Source organism: Lepidochelys olivacea (assembly GCF_965140295.1).
Source record: "Lepidochelys olivacea isolate rLepOli2 genome assembly, chromosome: 2".
Taxonomy (NCBI): domain Eukaryota; kingdom Metazoa; phylum Chordata; order Testudines; family Cheloniidae; genus Lepidochelys; species Lepidochelys olivacea.
Window position 1 is genome coordinate 237,630,080 of NC_140412.1, and position 14,853 is coordinate 237,644,932.

The window sequence follows — 14,853 nt, forward strand, 5'->3', positions numbered from 1 at the left end:
CTGTAGATCAAAGGCCATTATATTTCATCCAGCTATCCCTGTAATTAATCCAATAATTTGTGTTTGGCTAAAGCTTATTTTCCAGAAAGCATCCAGTCTTGATTTAAAGACATCAAGAGATGGAGAATCCACCACTTTCTTCGGTAATTTGTTCTAATGTTAAATCACCATCATTGTGTAAAAACTTATTTCTAGTTTGAATTTGTCTGCCATCAGCTTCCAGCCATTGGTTCTTGTTAGGGATCATCACTTTAATTTGACTTTACTTAATCCTTCCAGAGGTCTCAAAGGCAATTGCTCCTCTCCAAGGATTTCTCCCCCTTTTTCTAAGATCGATGTAAAGCATAATATACTTTATACTTTGGGTTATAATGCCAGGCAATACACTAACAAGAGCTCAACAATCTTTTGTTGGGAGGACAGACAAATTGGACACTAAATATCTGTTTTCAGTAAGAGTTGGATAGATTGCACTTTGGAAAGTTACACATGAATGACGTTAAACATTAATTACAAGTAGCGTGAATATATAACAAAGTAAAAAATCATTATTTGCTTTCCTTATTCAACAGCATAAAACCTTTTATTAGCACAAAGTCTACACCAGTAGCATAGTGGATACCATAATTTGCAACATATTCTAGCACTCAAGCCCAGTGCCAAAGCAGGGACCGTGACATTTTGAAATATGCAATTTATCACAAAAGTAAAACGAAAAAAGTTTAATAAATACTGACCCTTCAGTCCAGCTCGCTTTGTAGTGTCAATGGTTAAAAGAATATCTATTGCATTTTGGGCATTACTGGACAACTTTTCTTCACCCTCAGGCCAAGGAATATCTACAAACAGAAAGACACAGATTTGTCAGCAGTTCAAATAGCACAGCCAACTTTCAATTCATCAGTTTTGATGAGAAAATCAATTACCTCTTTTCAAAATGTTCTGGAAGACTTGTTGTGGTGTTTCATCATTAAAGGGTGGAATTCCAGTTAAAAACTCAAACAAACTAACTCCGAGAGCCCACCAATCTACTGCAGGACCTGAATAAGTGAGAAAGCCAGGCAGTTAGCATAAGGAGGAAGTTGCTGAATAAGCTGTACTATAACTTATGCATGAAGGATCAACAACACTTGCAAATAAAATCATTTAAAGCCTAAAAGTGGCAGAATTTTGAAAAAATTATAAATCCTGAAAAGCTTTTTGGAAAGGAAGTTTATTATGAAATACTGAGAAACAGACAAAACACAAGTTGTACTCTGATAATTGTGGCAGGAGATTTAAAATGGTTTACTATAGGAGGATTTTTATTTTAAAAAGTCACTATGTTCGTAGCTTCATGTTAATATTCAGAGTAACATTTATTGTGGGCAAAAGAGTGTAAGAATAGCAGAATTGCAAACTCCTGTACAAGTTAGTCTGAGAGTGTCTATAGCCTCTCTCATATAAAGTGTTTTCTTGTGGTAGGAGACAGTCACTGGTAATTTCTCAGCTCCTCTGGAATGCAAGACTGAGTGAACCTTGTAATTCCACATATTACGTTATCACTTCAGTTGCTTGATGCGACTCCACAGGCGCAAAATATTGACATTTTATTTTCAATAACCTAAACCCGTTTCTGCCAATATTGAGCACAGCCTGCAGAGATGAGCCAGCATGCAAGAAAATGGATTAATGTTCTACTGTGCTAAAGTTCATTACAGCAATGCAAAGTTACTTATCTGCTCTCATGTGTTTCTAAACAGTTTTTTCTGGGACGCGTACAGCCTTTGCCGAACATATGCAGTCAACTCACTTAAACAAGCAGGCAAAGCAGTTCAGACACCACTAGTCAAAGAGCTACATGCATTCTGTTTTCTGCATCTTTAAGCCATGCCCAATCCACCTTATAAAGAATACAGGATTCACTTGGTGCAAAGACTGGTTTACACAGAAATCCAGGCTTGTAAAAAAAAGTTTTTTCAAAAGATCACCTCCATGGTAGAAAGGAAATGCTTTTGATAATTTTAACTTTCCTATGTTTCTAACCTATTGTAGTCTTACTAAACCAGATAGGTCAGTTATAAAGTTTCCCTGCTGGACACAGCAATCCGAGCACCTCTCCCAGCTCAGCACACTAAAGCAATGAGATCCCATCTACTACATCCAGTATACCTGGATGTTTGGGAAAAATTACAAACAAGTCAAAGTCTAATAAGATCACAACTCTGGACAAAATACTAAGGAAAATGTTTCATGGTCTAGAGACATTTTAATAGTCTTATCATAACCCTTTAAGTAGAAATTAATTCCTATCATCTATTTTTGTGGCAAGAAAGCCAAATGCAGTTCTTTGGCGTCTCTACCTTTTTAACCACATAAATGAACAGACACTATGAGCTGTCCCAGAAAGGCTGAGAATTTTAACCCAACCAATCATCCTGAATGATCATTTTTCACCATCATCTCTTCCAATTTTATTTAACTTTTGTGGCTTACTTCCAGATAGCGAGAAGGTGTTTAGAAGTGGTGTGCAGTGACTTTCATCTGAAGGGTGTAAGCATAGCCTCCAATGGCCTGTAACAGGGAGACTAAAGTTTCTCTATAACTTGAGTCTCTTGTAGCATCATGCATTATTATGTGGTTCTCTTATTGCTATATAGAGTTTCAGGTGCAATTTATTTAGCCACATAACTTTCACTCAAAAAATGTGATCTAGTTATACTTTGACTGTTCATAGTTTAGTTGAACACTCCTTTATAGTCAAACTCACCAGACATCAGAATCCCTGCATGTAAAAAAACAATTAGTTAACCATAGTAAGATTATTGCACACATTCATTTAAATATTATCAATTATGTTTGACACTGGAGAAGTATTTTAATTCTTGCTCATTGCTTTAATATACGGTGGAACTTTAAGTCACTAACTACAAACACTGTTTTTTAAAAAAGGGGTTAACCTAAATATGCTTTAGGAAATTTGGAGAGGAGCAAAAAAATAAAAATAAAAATAAAAAAAACGGTTACCTACCTCCTCCTAACTGTTGCTCTTTGAGATGTGTTGCTCAGGTCCATGCCAAGTAGGCGTGTGTGCACCGCATGCACAGGCATTGGAAGGTTTTTCCCCTAGAGCAGGGGTCTCAAACACGTGGCCCGCGGGGTTATTTTCTGCGGCCTGCCAGCTTCCCGCGGCACCCCCGCCCTCCCCCAGCATTTACCAAGAGCGGCTCCGGACCGGAGCTTGGGAGCTTCTGGGGAGGTACCTGGAGGAGTGGCCAGGGCAACACACAAACCCCTGTGCCCCCCAACCCAGGTCTCAGCTGCTTCCTGAAGCGGCGTTGGGGGGGCGGGCAGGCAAGGAACCTGCTCTGCCCCTGGTGCGCGCTGAGCAGGGCGGGCAGGCGGCCGGGCAGGAAGCCTGCCCTTCCCCCAGTGTGTGCAGGGCTGGACCCACCCCCCAAACCCTCCTGCAGCCGACCCCCCTGCTGCACCCCACATCCCTCCTGCAGCCGACCCCCCTGCCGCACTCCACACCCCTCCTGCACCCCAACACCCTGCCCTGAGCCCCCGCCACACCCCACACCCCTCCTGCACCCCAACACCCTGCCCTTAGCCCCCTGCCACACCCCACACCCCTCCTGCACCCCAACACCCTGCCCTTAGCCCCCTGCCACACCCCGCACCCCAAACTCCTACCCTGAGCCGCCTGCTGCACCCCATCTGTACCCCGATCCCCTGCCCTGAGCCGCCTGCTGCACCCCATCTGTACCCCGATCCCCTGAGCGCCCTGCCGCACCCCTCCCGGGGGCAGAGTTGGGGTGGGAATTTCAGGGAAGGAGTTGGAATGGGGATTTCAGGGAAGGGGTGGAGTGGGGATGGGGCCAGGAAACCGGTTGGGGGGTGGTCAGTGGTGCGGCCATCGGGCCAATGTACTCGTCCTCATGTGGCCCTCGTGGTCATTTGCGTTTGAGACCCCCCTACCCTAGAGGTACCTGTTGGGTCGGCTGTGGAGCCCCCTGGAATCGTGCCTTCATAGCAGTGTATATAGGTCCCTGCCAACCCACCACCTCTTCAGTTCCTTCTTGCCAGTCTGTTCCGACAGAGAGGTAGGCAGGTGGGTCTTGGAATGGACATGAGCAACACATTTCGAAGAACAACAGTAAGAAGAAGGTAGGTACCCATTTTTCTTTGAGTGCTTGCTCATGTCAATTTCAAGTAGGTGACTCCCAAGCATCTCCTAGGAGGAGGGGGTCAGAGTTCAGCGAGTCGCAGACTGCAGCACCGTTCTGCCAAATGCAGCATCGTCTCTAGCCCGCTGTGTAATGGAGTAATGCGACGTAAAGGTGTGGAATGATGACCACGTTGCTGCCCTGCAGATGTCTTTAATGAGAACCTGCGCTAGGAACGCTGCCAAGGATGCTTGTGCCCTTGTGGAGTATGCTGTCAGTGAAGGGACAGGTATCTTTGCTGGGTCGTAGCATGCCCTGATACAAGCCGTGATCTATGTAGAAATTCTTTGGGATGACACTGGAAGTCGCTTAATCCACTCCACAATTGTAACAAAGAGTTGTGTTGATTTTCAAAATGTCTTCAGTCTTTCAATGTAAAAGGCTAGCACTCACCTGACATCCAGGGCGTGAAGCATTCGCTCCCAGTTGCTGGCGTGAGGTTTAGGAAAGAAAACTGGGAAAAATATGTCCTGGTTTGCATGGAATTGGGAAACCACCTTTGAGAGAAAGGTCAGGTGGAGTCGCAACTGCGCCATGTCCTTATAGAAGACAGTATATGGAGGCTCAGAAGTCAGGGTCTTAAGCTCAGACCCTCTCCTGGCTGAAGTGATAGCCACCAGGAACGCTATTTTCCAGGAAAGGTAAAGGAGTGAGCATGTTGCTAGGGACTCAAAGGGAGGCCCCATCAGTTTTAATAGCACTAGGTTGAGATCCCACATGGGCATCGGTTGCCTTACTTGAGGGTACAGTCTATCCAGTCCTTTGAGGAAGCGGCCGACCATGGGGTTAGCAAAAACTGATCAGCCAGCTGAACCTGGATGGAAAGCCAAGATGGTGGCCAGGTGCATAGAGGAAAGGAGTGAGCACCCTGTCTGTTTATATAGAACATCATTGTTGTATTGTTGGTCAATACTGACACACATCTGCCCTCCAGATGGGTCTAGAACATCTGGCAAGCAAGGCGAACTGCTCTTAGCTCTCTGATGTTGATGTGCAGCTAAACTTCTGTTTGGGATCAGAGGCCTTGAGTCCTAAGTGTGCCCCCCCCCATCCCATCGCTGACTCATCTGTAACTAGACACGGCGAGAGTTAGGGCCTGGAAAAGGGTACTCCTATGCACACTACTTGTGAGTTGAGCCACCATAGGAGGGACTCGATAACTAATGGAGGAAGTGTGATTATCTTTTCTAGGTGGCCTCTGTTTGGTCTGTACACTGAAGCAAGCCAGGCCTGAAGAGGCCAGAGCTGTAGTCTCGCATGCTGTATTACATGCATACAAGCGGCCATATGACCGAGCAGCTTCAGGCAATTTCGCACCAGGGCAGTGGGGTATCATCTTAAGTCCTTTATGATGGCGCCCAGTGCCAGAAAATGCGATTCCAGGAGGAATGCATTGGCTTTACCGGAGTCTAGAAGAGCCAAGGGGGTTAGAGTTGACTTTGTCACATTCAGTATTAGGCCGAGCCTGTCAAAAGTCAACTTTATCAGGCTCATGTGCTCCTCCACCTGACCTCTGGTATGGCCCTTGATTAGCAAGTCATCTAGGTATGGGAATACTTGTACTGTCACCTCCTCAGGAAGGCAGCTACGACCGACATGCACTTGGTGAACATGCAAGGGGCCACTGATAGGCCAAAGGGGAGAACCGTAAACTGATGAGTGTTGTTGACCACGAACTGGAGGAACTGCCTGTGGAACGGGACTATGGACACGTGAAAGTACGCATCCTTCAAATTGAGGGTGGTGTCCTAATCTGCCGGATGAAGGGAAGGGATAATGGAAGTCAGGGAGACCATGCAGAACTTCAACTTCTTCATGAATCTATTGAGGTTTTGCAGGTCTAAAATAGGCTGGAGCCCACCCTTGGCTTTTGGGATTAGGAAATACCGTGAATAAAACCCCTTAACCACGAACTCCTGAGGAACCTCCTTTACCACTCCGACTTCTAGGAGCATTTGTGCCTCCCATATAAGAAGATACTAGTGAGAAGGCTCGCTGAAGAGTGATGGAGAAGGGGGGTTGGGAGGGAGGAAGGAATCAGAATTGAAGAGATTATCCAATTCTACCATGCGCAAGACCCATTGCTCTGAGGTGATGCAGGCCCAGGCCTGGTAGAAATGGGACAGATGGTTCACAAAACAGGGGGAAGGATCCAGGATCTGGTCTGGTGCACCTTCAAAAGTTTTGCTTGGGGGCCAAAAACTGCATCACCAAGCCCTGGTCTTGGTTAGAAAAGGGCTGAGGTGGCCTTTGCCTATTATTCCTGCCACACTTCCTGCTGTAATCCTGCCTACGATGAGCAAGATAGAAGTGTGGGGGAGGTTGCAGTCTGAAACATTTCCTTTGTGGATGTATGAAGCCACAAAGATTTTAGCGTTGCTCACAAGTCTTTAAGACTCTGGAGCTTGGAGTCCGTTTGCTCCGAGAACAACCCTGATCCTTTGAAGGGCAAGTCCTGAATTGTTTTCTGGACCTTGTGCAGGAGGCCCAAAGCCTGCAATTAACATAGTACAAGTTGCCGAGTTCACTGAGTCTAGAGAGGCTTGCAAAGAGGTTCTTGCTAGGACCTTGCCCTCGTCGAGGATGCCCCTGAACTCTGACCTTGAATCAGTTGGAAGCAACTCTTTAAACTTGGTCAGAATGTTTCAAGAATTAAAATGGTAGCGGATGAGGACCGCTTGCTGATTCGCAATGCGAAGTTGGAGCCCTCAGTAGAATAGACTTTATGGCTGAAGATATCCAGCTTCTTTGCATCTTTACATTTGGGCATTGGTCCCTACTGCCCTGACCTCTTTCTTTTATTTGCGGCCGCCACAACTAATGTGCCCGGCTGAGGGGGAGTAAATAGGTATTCGTACCCCTCAGATACAAAGTACTCTCAACCCCTTTGGCTGGGACGGGGAGAGACGGAGAGGTGGGTGTCTGCCATAGAGTATTGGTGGTGTTTTGGATAGTCTTAATCAGGGGTAAGGCCATCACTGAAGGACCTTCAGGGGTCAGGATATCCACCATAGGGTCCATCTCCTTCGACACCACCTCTGCCTGGAGGCCCAAGTTCTGAGCCACTCTCCTGAGTAGTTCCTGGTGGGCTCTGTTGTCCATAGATGGCAATGTGGCAGATGAGCCCACCACTGCCTCGTCAAGGGAAGATGCTCGTAGCGGAATCGGGTCCTCTTGTCCCTGCAGTTCGTGGAAATCATCTTACGCTGATGCCTCTTGCATGGTGCCAACGATGGCACCAGCCTCAGTGCTGCCTTCTCAGCCCTGTGGTGGTTCTTGAACTATCGACAGGGTGGATAAAAAAAATCAATGATTTTTTTTTTTTTTAAGATTTTTTTAATTTAAAATCATATTTTTTTGATGAAAGCTTTTTGAAAAAACCTATCTAAAGATAGTTTTAATTAAGATACATTATAGCTCAAAGATCTCAGCATGGAATAGGGATTATAAATTCTAATTCTATAGTATGAGACAATATATACATGTAACATTTAAGAAAAGTTTTGTAAATGAGTTCCAATAGTCCATGGATTAAGGACCCAATCTTATGGGGTTCCAAAGGCTTCTGTATAGATTATTTAGGTTAATTTTTCTATCTACCCAATGGGACTCAGTGCTCAGTCTAGAATAGTGGTTCTCAAAGCCGGTCCGCCGCTTGTTCAGGGAAAGGCCCTGGCGGGCCAGACCGGTTTGTTTACCTGCCACGTCCACAGGTTCAGCCGATCGCGGCTCCCACTGGCCGCGGTTCTCTGCTCCAGGCCAATGGGGGCTGCGGGAAGTGGCGCGGGCCAAGGGATGTGCTGGCTGCCCTTCCCTCAGCCCCCATTGGCCTGGAGCAGCGAACCGTGGCCAGTGGGAGCCACGATCGGCCGAACCTGCGGACGCAGCAGGTAAACAAACCGGTCCGGCCCGCCAGGACCTTTCCCTGAACAAGCTGCGGACTGGCTTTGAGAACCACTGGTCTAGAAGATACCATCGCAGATGCTTAGTTTTGCAGTTCTCAAACTGTAGATTTGTGTCTCCAGAGATAACATGCTTGTTAACAGCAAAAATATTTTAAAATAAATAATATGTAGAGGTGAGAAATAACAGACCTGAACCCTATTGTCCCTCTGCAAATTTGTATACACAGAGTCAACCCCTTACCTCTCTCTAAAAGTGCAAAGTTTCAAAAAGTTCAATGAATAGAAGATTGTTGGGGGTGGAATAGATCCGGACAAGGAGAAGTCATCTGGAGATAAGTGTGAGAAGCGAGGGACAGGCAGTAGAAACAAAAGTGAAACTGTTTGAGCAGCATATTCCAGAAGTCTAGAGGTCTTTGAGTGTAGCCTTGATTGATTTGAGATCTACCATACTATTCTCTCACTAGAAGGGAAAACCTATAATGGCAGCAGACTGTAAAAGAGACCCAGTTTGAGAATATTTTAATGAAGTTCCTCTACCTGAGGGTAAGAAAGGCATGCGTGCAAAATGCAAACCATGCAAGAAAGAAATGCAAGAGCTGCTTGCCTGAATGAAACATCATAAGAAGTGTTCCTTCTCAGGAGGGAGCTGCATTGAAGATGATGAAAGGAACATGTCTGAACATGCAGGATCTTCAGATTGGTAAACTTTTTTATTTCATACTTCTTTCTTAAGGACTGCCTGTCTTCCTTCTGGACTATTCTTGAATTCTCATGTACTATAATTTTAGATGCAGTTGTGATAAAAAATAAATAGCTGAAATAGGTAGATCTTCCTTTTACAATTTCACCTTTAAAGTAGTACTGAGTGTCAGTGAATGCAATGAGTAATACTAAATGAGCAATATGGTAATAATAAACAAAATAAGTCAATGCAGTTATTTAATTAGGAGAATCGATCCTCAACATACAGGATTCTGAAGACTATCCACCTTCAAGATCACCATCATTTTCTATAGTTTCAGAGTTATCTCCAATGATAGTGTTTCAGTCACATCATGTATGTCACATAGCCACAGTATATCACCTGTAGCAGAAAGAAAAAAAATCTCCATCATCCAGAAACAACCATAGATAAATTTGTGATAAGAACCAGCAGATTACAAAGATAATTGATGAAAAAATTGCCCGGTTTGTTTATGCAACAAACTCTCCTTTCCATTTGATTGAAAACCCACACTTCATTAACATGGTTTAGTCAGTAAGACCAGGATACAGTCCACCCAACAGAGCACATGTTACAGGCAAATTGCTGGATAAAGTGTATGAAAGAGAAATTGAGCAGTGTGCTAAAGGTCTAGAGGGTGCAATTGTTAACCTGAGTCTTGATGGGTGGAGCAATGTCCACAATGACCCTGTTGTATGTGTTTGTGTGACAACAGAAGAAAGGAATGTCTTCCTTGCAGAAACAATTGATACATCAGGAAATGCACACACAGCAGAATACTTACAAGTAGCAGCAGTAAAAGCTATAACAAACTTTGGGGGGAAAAAAATGCAAATGTCCAGTACACAACTTGGTCACAGACAATGCTGCAAATGTATCCAGGATGAGAAGAAATTATTTTGAAGAGAGTGAAGAGAGTCCCAAGTTAATAACATACGGTTGCAGAGCTCATTTTATGCACCTCCTAGCCAAAGATTTTGGTGTTCCAGAAATAAAGGCTAATGTTGAAATTGCAAATTACTTCCATAACAACCACTTTGCAGCAGCTGCTCTGAAAAAAGTGGGAGGAACCAAGCTAACTCTCCCACAAGACGTGCGCTGGAACTCAGTAGTGGACTGTTTTGAGCACGACATCGAGAACTGGCCTAATCTGATGACAGTTTGTGAACAAAATCGTGAGAAAAAAATAGATGGCACGGTCACAGCCAAAGTTCTCAACATTGGGCGCAAGAGAAATGTTGAACACATGCTGAGTACTCTGAAGCCTATTTCTGTAGGCTTGAATAAAATGCGGGGAAATAGCTGTTTTATTGCTGACGCTGTTGAAATTTGGAAGGAACTGAGTGAGATCTTAAAAAGAGAAATATGCAATGACAAGAGTTAAATTACAAGCATTAAAAAAAAAAAGAACGGGACAAGCACTATCTGCAGCTCATTTTTTTGCAAATATTCTCAATACTTGGTACCCGGATGAAACCTTAACTGCTGAAGAAGGGGAGTTGGCTAGGACATGGACATCGAGCAATCATCCCTCCATAATGCCAACTATAATAAACTTCAGAGCTAAGAGTGAACCATTCAAGAAATATATGTTTGATGATTTTTTAAAGCAGGGGTCGGCAACCTTTCAGAAAGGTGTGCCAAGTCTTCATTTATTCACTCTAATTTAAGGTTTCGCGTGCCAATAATACATTTTAATGTTTTTAGAAGGTCTCTTTCTATATGTCTATAACATATAACTAAACTATTGTTGTATGTAAAGTAAATAAGGTTTTTAAAATGTTTAAGAAGCTTCATTTAAAATTAAATTAAAATGCAGAGCCCCCCAGACTGGTGGCCAGGACCTGGGGCAGTGTGAGTGCCACTGAAAATCAGGTCGCGTTGCCACCTTTTAACAGCAGTAGCTTCTTCTGCCCGTGTAGAAAGAATATTTTCTTCCTTTGGGCTAATTCATTCCAAATTGAGAAATAGTTTGGGACCTGAAAAAGCAAGAAAGCTTTTTTCTTTTCCAGATTATGAACAAATAGGAAAATGAAAGGTGAAGACGACTGAGTTAGCTGCAGAAACCAATATTTTAAGTTTCTCACGTTGACCTGGCTGACACAGTTGATTAATATATATATTTATACATTAACCTCGCTGACACAGTTGATTTATATATTAAATATTTCATTTAATTATTTTAGTTAAAAACAATTTTAACAAAAAACAAACCTGATTTTAAAAAACTTGAATGTTTAAACTACATTCAAAAATTCATATGCTTGTTTTGTTAAAATATTATATGTTTGCTGTTGAAGAAAAAATATCCAGAATACATAACATTGTTTTAATTAAATAAAACAATTTAAATATCTGTCTGGTGATGTTCTCCTCCTAATACAGCATGGCAAGAAAATCCTCCAAATATTAATGATTAACCTGTTGAATTGGAGCTATTTATGAAGTCATTGGGAGATGAACTATCTGCTTCAATTATCTTTGGTAAATGAAATAACTAAACAATAATTCATTTTCTGATATAGCTGTAAAACTAATCTGAAAACTTTTCAAAATAAGTCACTTAAAAAAATGTAGTGTACCTTCTAAAAATGAAACTTACATCTATCTCCGAGTTGTGAAGAATATGTATTAAGGTTATAACCACCACCAAGAACGTACTTTTATGTAGAAATCCATGATTAAATCGAGTCTTCCTGACTAGTCATTTAAATCAATTGGATTTAAATCAAATCCACCCTGGCTATTGATGATGTCGGAGGAGCCCACCTTTCTGAGGTGACCAACAGAGAGCCTGGTCCCTGGGCTTGGTGGTATGTCCACAGGGTCCATTGCGGTGGCCAGGGCATCATAGGGAACTGGTGCCCCTTCTCCTGTCTCAATTGGTGCTGGCTCTGTTTCGCCACATATGATTCCGCCTCTGAATCTGAAGAGGACTCTGTTCTCGGTGACCATGGCAGTGCCAAATGAGGCAGTGGCGGGGAGTGGTGCCGAAGGGAAGGTGACTGGTGCTGCATCATGGCCAGTTTGCCCTTGGAAGGCACAGTGTTTCTCTGCGGTGCCGGGGACTGTGAAGCTGTCATAGCTATGAGGTCCCTGGCTGCTTCGAATGTGTCCAGGGTAGAACGAAGATCCAACTCCTCCACCTGGCTCTCCCGTGCAGGGGAGTCCACCAGCACCAGAGTCGAAGGACTTCCCTGCGAGGCCAGAGTTGATGGTGCCGGTTAACTGGAGCAGGGGCTGAATGTCCCAGCACGGGATGTATTTCACTAAACGCTTTCACGCTCCACTGCTCTAGTTGTGGGCAAATGTCCTCTATCGGATTTCTTCTGCTTCTTGTGCGTCACCAGCGAATGCAAGTGGTGCTGAGTAACCGCACTGGAGGTCTTCGGTGCCAGAGAGTGGCGGTGTTGAGGCTCTCTAGACCCCAAGTCCCTCTTCAGTACCCCAGGCTCTCTCATGGAGGCCGGTGCGCTCTGCACCAAAGTGCTTTGTTTCGGGTCTGACACGGGCTGAGCCAGCTGAGGATGGAGAGCTGACTCCAGGAGAAGCAATTTTTATCTAAAGTCCCTCTCCTTTTGGGTTCTTGGGTGGAAGCCTTTACAGATTTTGCACCTGTTGGTCTGGTGGGCTTCTACCAAGCACTTTAAACAAGAGTTGTGGGGTTGCCTCTGGGCATAGGCTTCCGGCAGGACCAGCATCCTTGAACCCTTGAGACCAAGGCATGCCTTGGTCCCTGGGAGGGGAAGAACATGGTGGTGGGGGACCCTAAACAGGAACTTATCTAACTTACTATAATACTATTTTTACAACACTAATTATTTACAGGATACAAAGAAAATCACTTGTCATAGGAGAAAGAGAAGCAGCTCTGATGACCATCACGGGTGTTAAGAAGGAACTGAGGAGGTGGTGGGTCGGTAGGGACCTATATACGCCGCCATAAAGGTGCAACTCCAGGGGGCTCCACAGCCAACCCAATAGGTACCACTAGGGGAAAAACCTTCCGATGACTGTGCACGCAGCACACACCCCCACCCCCACCCCCCCCAACTTGGAATCGACATAAGCAAGCACTCAAAGAAGAACATATCTTTCTTAGTTTCTGCTTGTTAACTCATTTCACCCTCTAACTTGGAGAACTCTACAAATACCAGTAGCAGAAGCCAGACAGAATTTTATTGGGTCTCCAACTATATGGGATAAAAGTAAACAAACAATGAAGATGCCTTATTAATACTATGTATTGGAAAGCTAATCTTTACATTTTTAAAGAAACAATTTTATAGGTCAGTACCTTTAAAAAAAATGCCAGTGTAAAATATACTCGAATTACAAAGAGTAAATCACACTAAGTGTTTTAAGTAAAAAGAATAACTGAACAGGAAGCTCCCCCTTCTTGTCAATTTTATTATGTAAAGTTGGGCTGGAATTTTGCTTTACCACTAGAAAAATGGAAATCAGGACTGCTTCAAATTGCAAGGCAAGTTCTATAAATTAACAGTTGGTTCAACAGCTAATTTAACCAAACCTAAAAATATTTTGAGGAAGGATGGTATTTAGGTAAAGCACTAGAGAGTAAAGAGTTCTGGGTTGAAGACCTGGCTCCACTGAAGTCAATGGGGCTTGGATTTCACCAGTGGTTCCTATTCCTAGGTCTGCATAGATTTCCTGCATGGTCTTCAGTAAATCATTCTGAAAAAATGGTTACTAATCTTTTGTAACCATGCTAGGTGTGTGTGTGCCGCGTGCACAGTTGCTGGAGTTTTTTCCCTTAGTGGCATGCATAGGACCAGCTCTAGTGCTCTCTGGAGCCGCATACGTATGCGCCGGTAAAAGGGATGCTGCCAGCTCCGCACTTTCACAGTTCCTTCTTGCTGGTAACTCCAACAGCAGGGTAGGAGGGTGGGCCATGGAATGAACATGAGCAACACAACTCAAAGAACAATCGTTATGAAAGGTTAGTAACTTTTTTCTTCTTTGAGAGCTTGCTCATGCATACTCCATGCTAGGTGACTCACAAGCAGTACCCCTGGAGGTGGGCTTGGAGTTCATGGACATGCAGATTGCAACACTGCTCTCCCGAAACTGGCCTGGTCGCGGTCCTATTGTGTGATGGCATAGTTAGATGCAAAGGTATGAATCGACAACCATGCTGCAGCTCTGCTGATGTCCTGGATTGGTACCTGCTGACGAAGCCTGAGCTCTCGTGGAATGAGAGTGGTCACGATGGCCAGAGGTGGGACCTTTGCCTGCCTGCAGCAAGCTCAGATACAGGCGGTTAGCCAGGACAAGATTCTTTGGGATGATACAAGTAACCCTCTCATCCTTTCCACTACTGTTACAAAGAGTTGCATAGACTTGTGGAAGGACTTAGTTTTCTCGATATAGAAGACCAGGGCCCACCTAACCTCTAATGTATGGCGCAGACGTTCCTCAGCGGTCTTGTGAGATTTTGAAATAAGACAGGCAGAAAAATGTCCTGGTTGTTATGGAATTGCACCACCACCTTTGGTAGGAAATGTCAGATGGGGGCGCAGCTGGACCGTGTCCTTGAAGAACACCGTATAAGGGCTTCTGATGTCAGTGCTTTGATCTTGGAGACGCTTCTGGCCGAAGTGATCACCACCAGGAAGGTGATCTTCCAAGAGAGAAGCAGTAAAGAATAAGATGCCAATGACTCAAAGGAGGAGTCCCCATGAGCTTCAACATGACCAGGTTTAAGTCCCATGGGGAAATCAGGTCACGAACCTGAAGGCAGAGTCTTTCCAAGCTCTTGAGAAACCGGACCATCATCTCATGGGAGAACTCTGATCTGCCCTGCACTGGAGGGTGGAAGACCGAGATGGCTGCCAAGTGAACCTTAATAGAAGAGAGAACCAGACCTTGATGTTTAGATGGAGCGGATAATCCAAGATAGACTGCAGAGAAGACCAGGATGGTGTAAGATTCCGTTTGGAGACCCAACAAGTGAAATGTTTCCACTTAGCTAAATAGGTAGCCCTGGTGGAAGGCT

General features: G+C 44.3%; 1 protein-coding gene across 4 annotated transcripts in view; it reads right to left on the reverse strand.

Annotated features, from left to right (window-relative positions):
- MASTL (microtubule associated serine/threonine kinase like) overlaps positions 1-14,853 on the reverse strand; it is a 47,588-nt gene that overhangs the window by 3,575 nt on the left and 29,160 nt on the right. For 3 of the 4 annotated variants that reach the window (XM_084618383.1, XM_084618381.1, XM_084618382.1), the window contains exons 10-11: positions 927-1,040; positions 738-839 (exon numbers count right to left, since the gene is read on the reverse strand). In XM_084618383.1, coding sequence (XP_084474509.1) covers positions 738-839; positions 927-1,040 — 216 coding nt within the window. Of the gene's footprint in view, positions 1-737; positions 840-926; positions 1,041-9,081; positions 9,198-14,853 lie in introns of those variants that run through there. The other variant, XM_084618384.1, reaches the window with a different exon arrangement.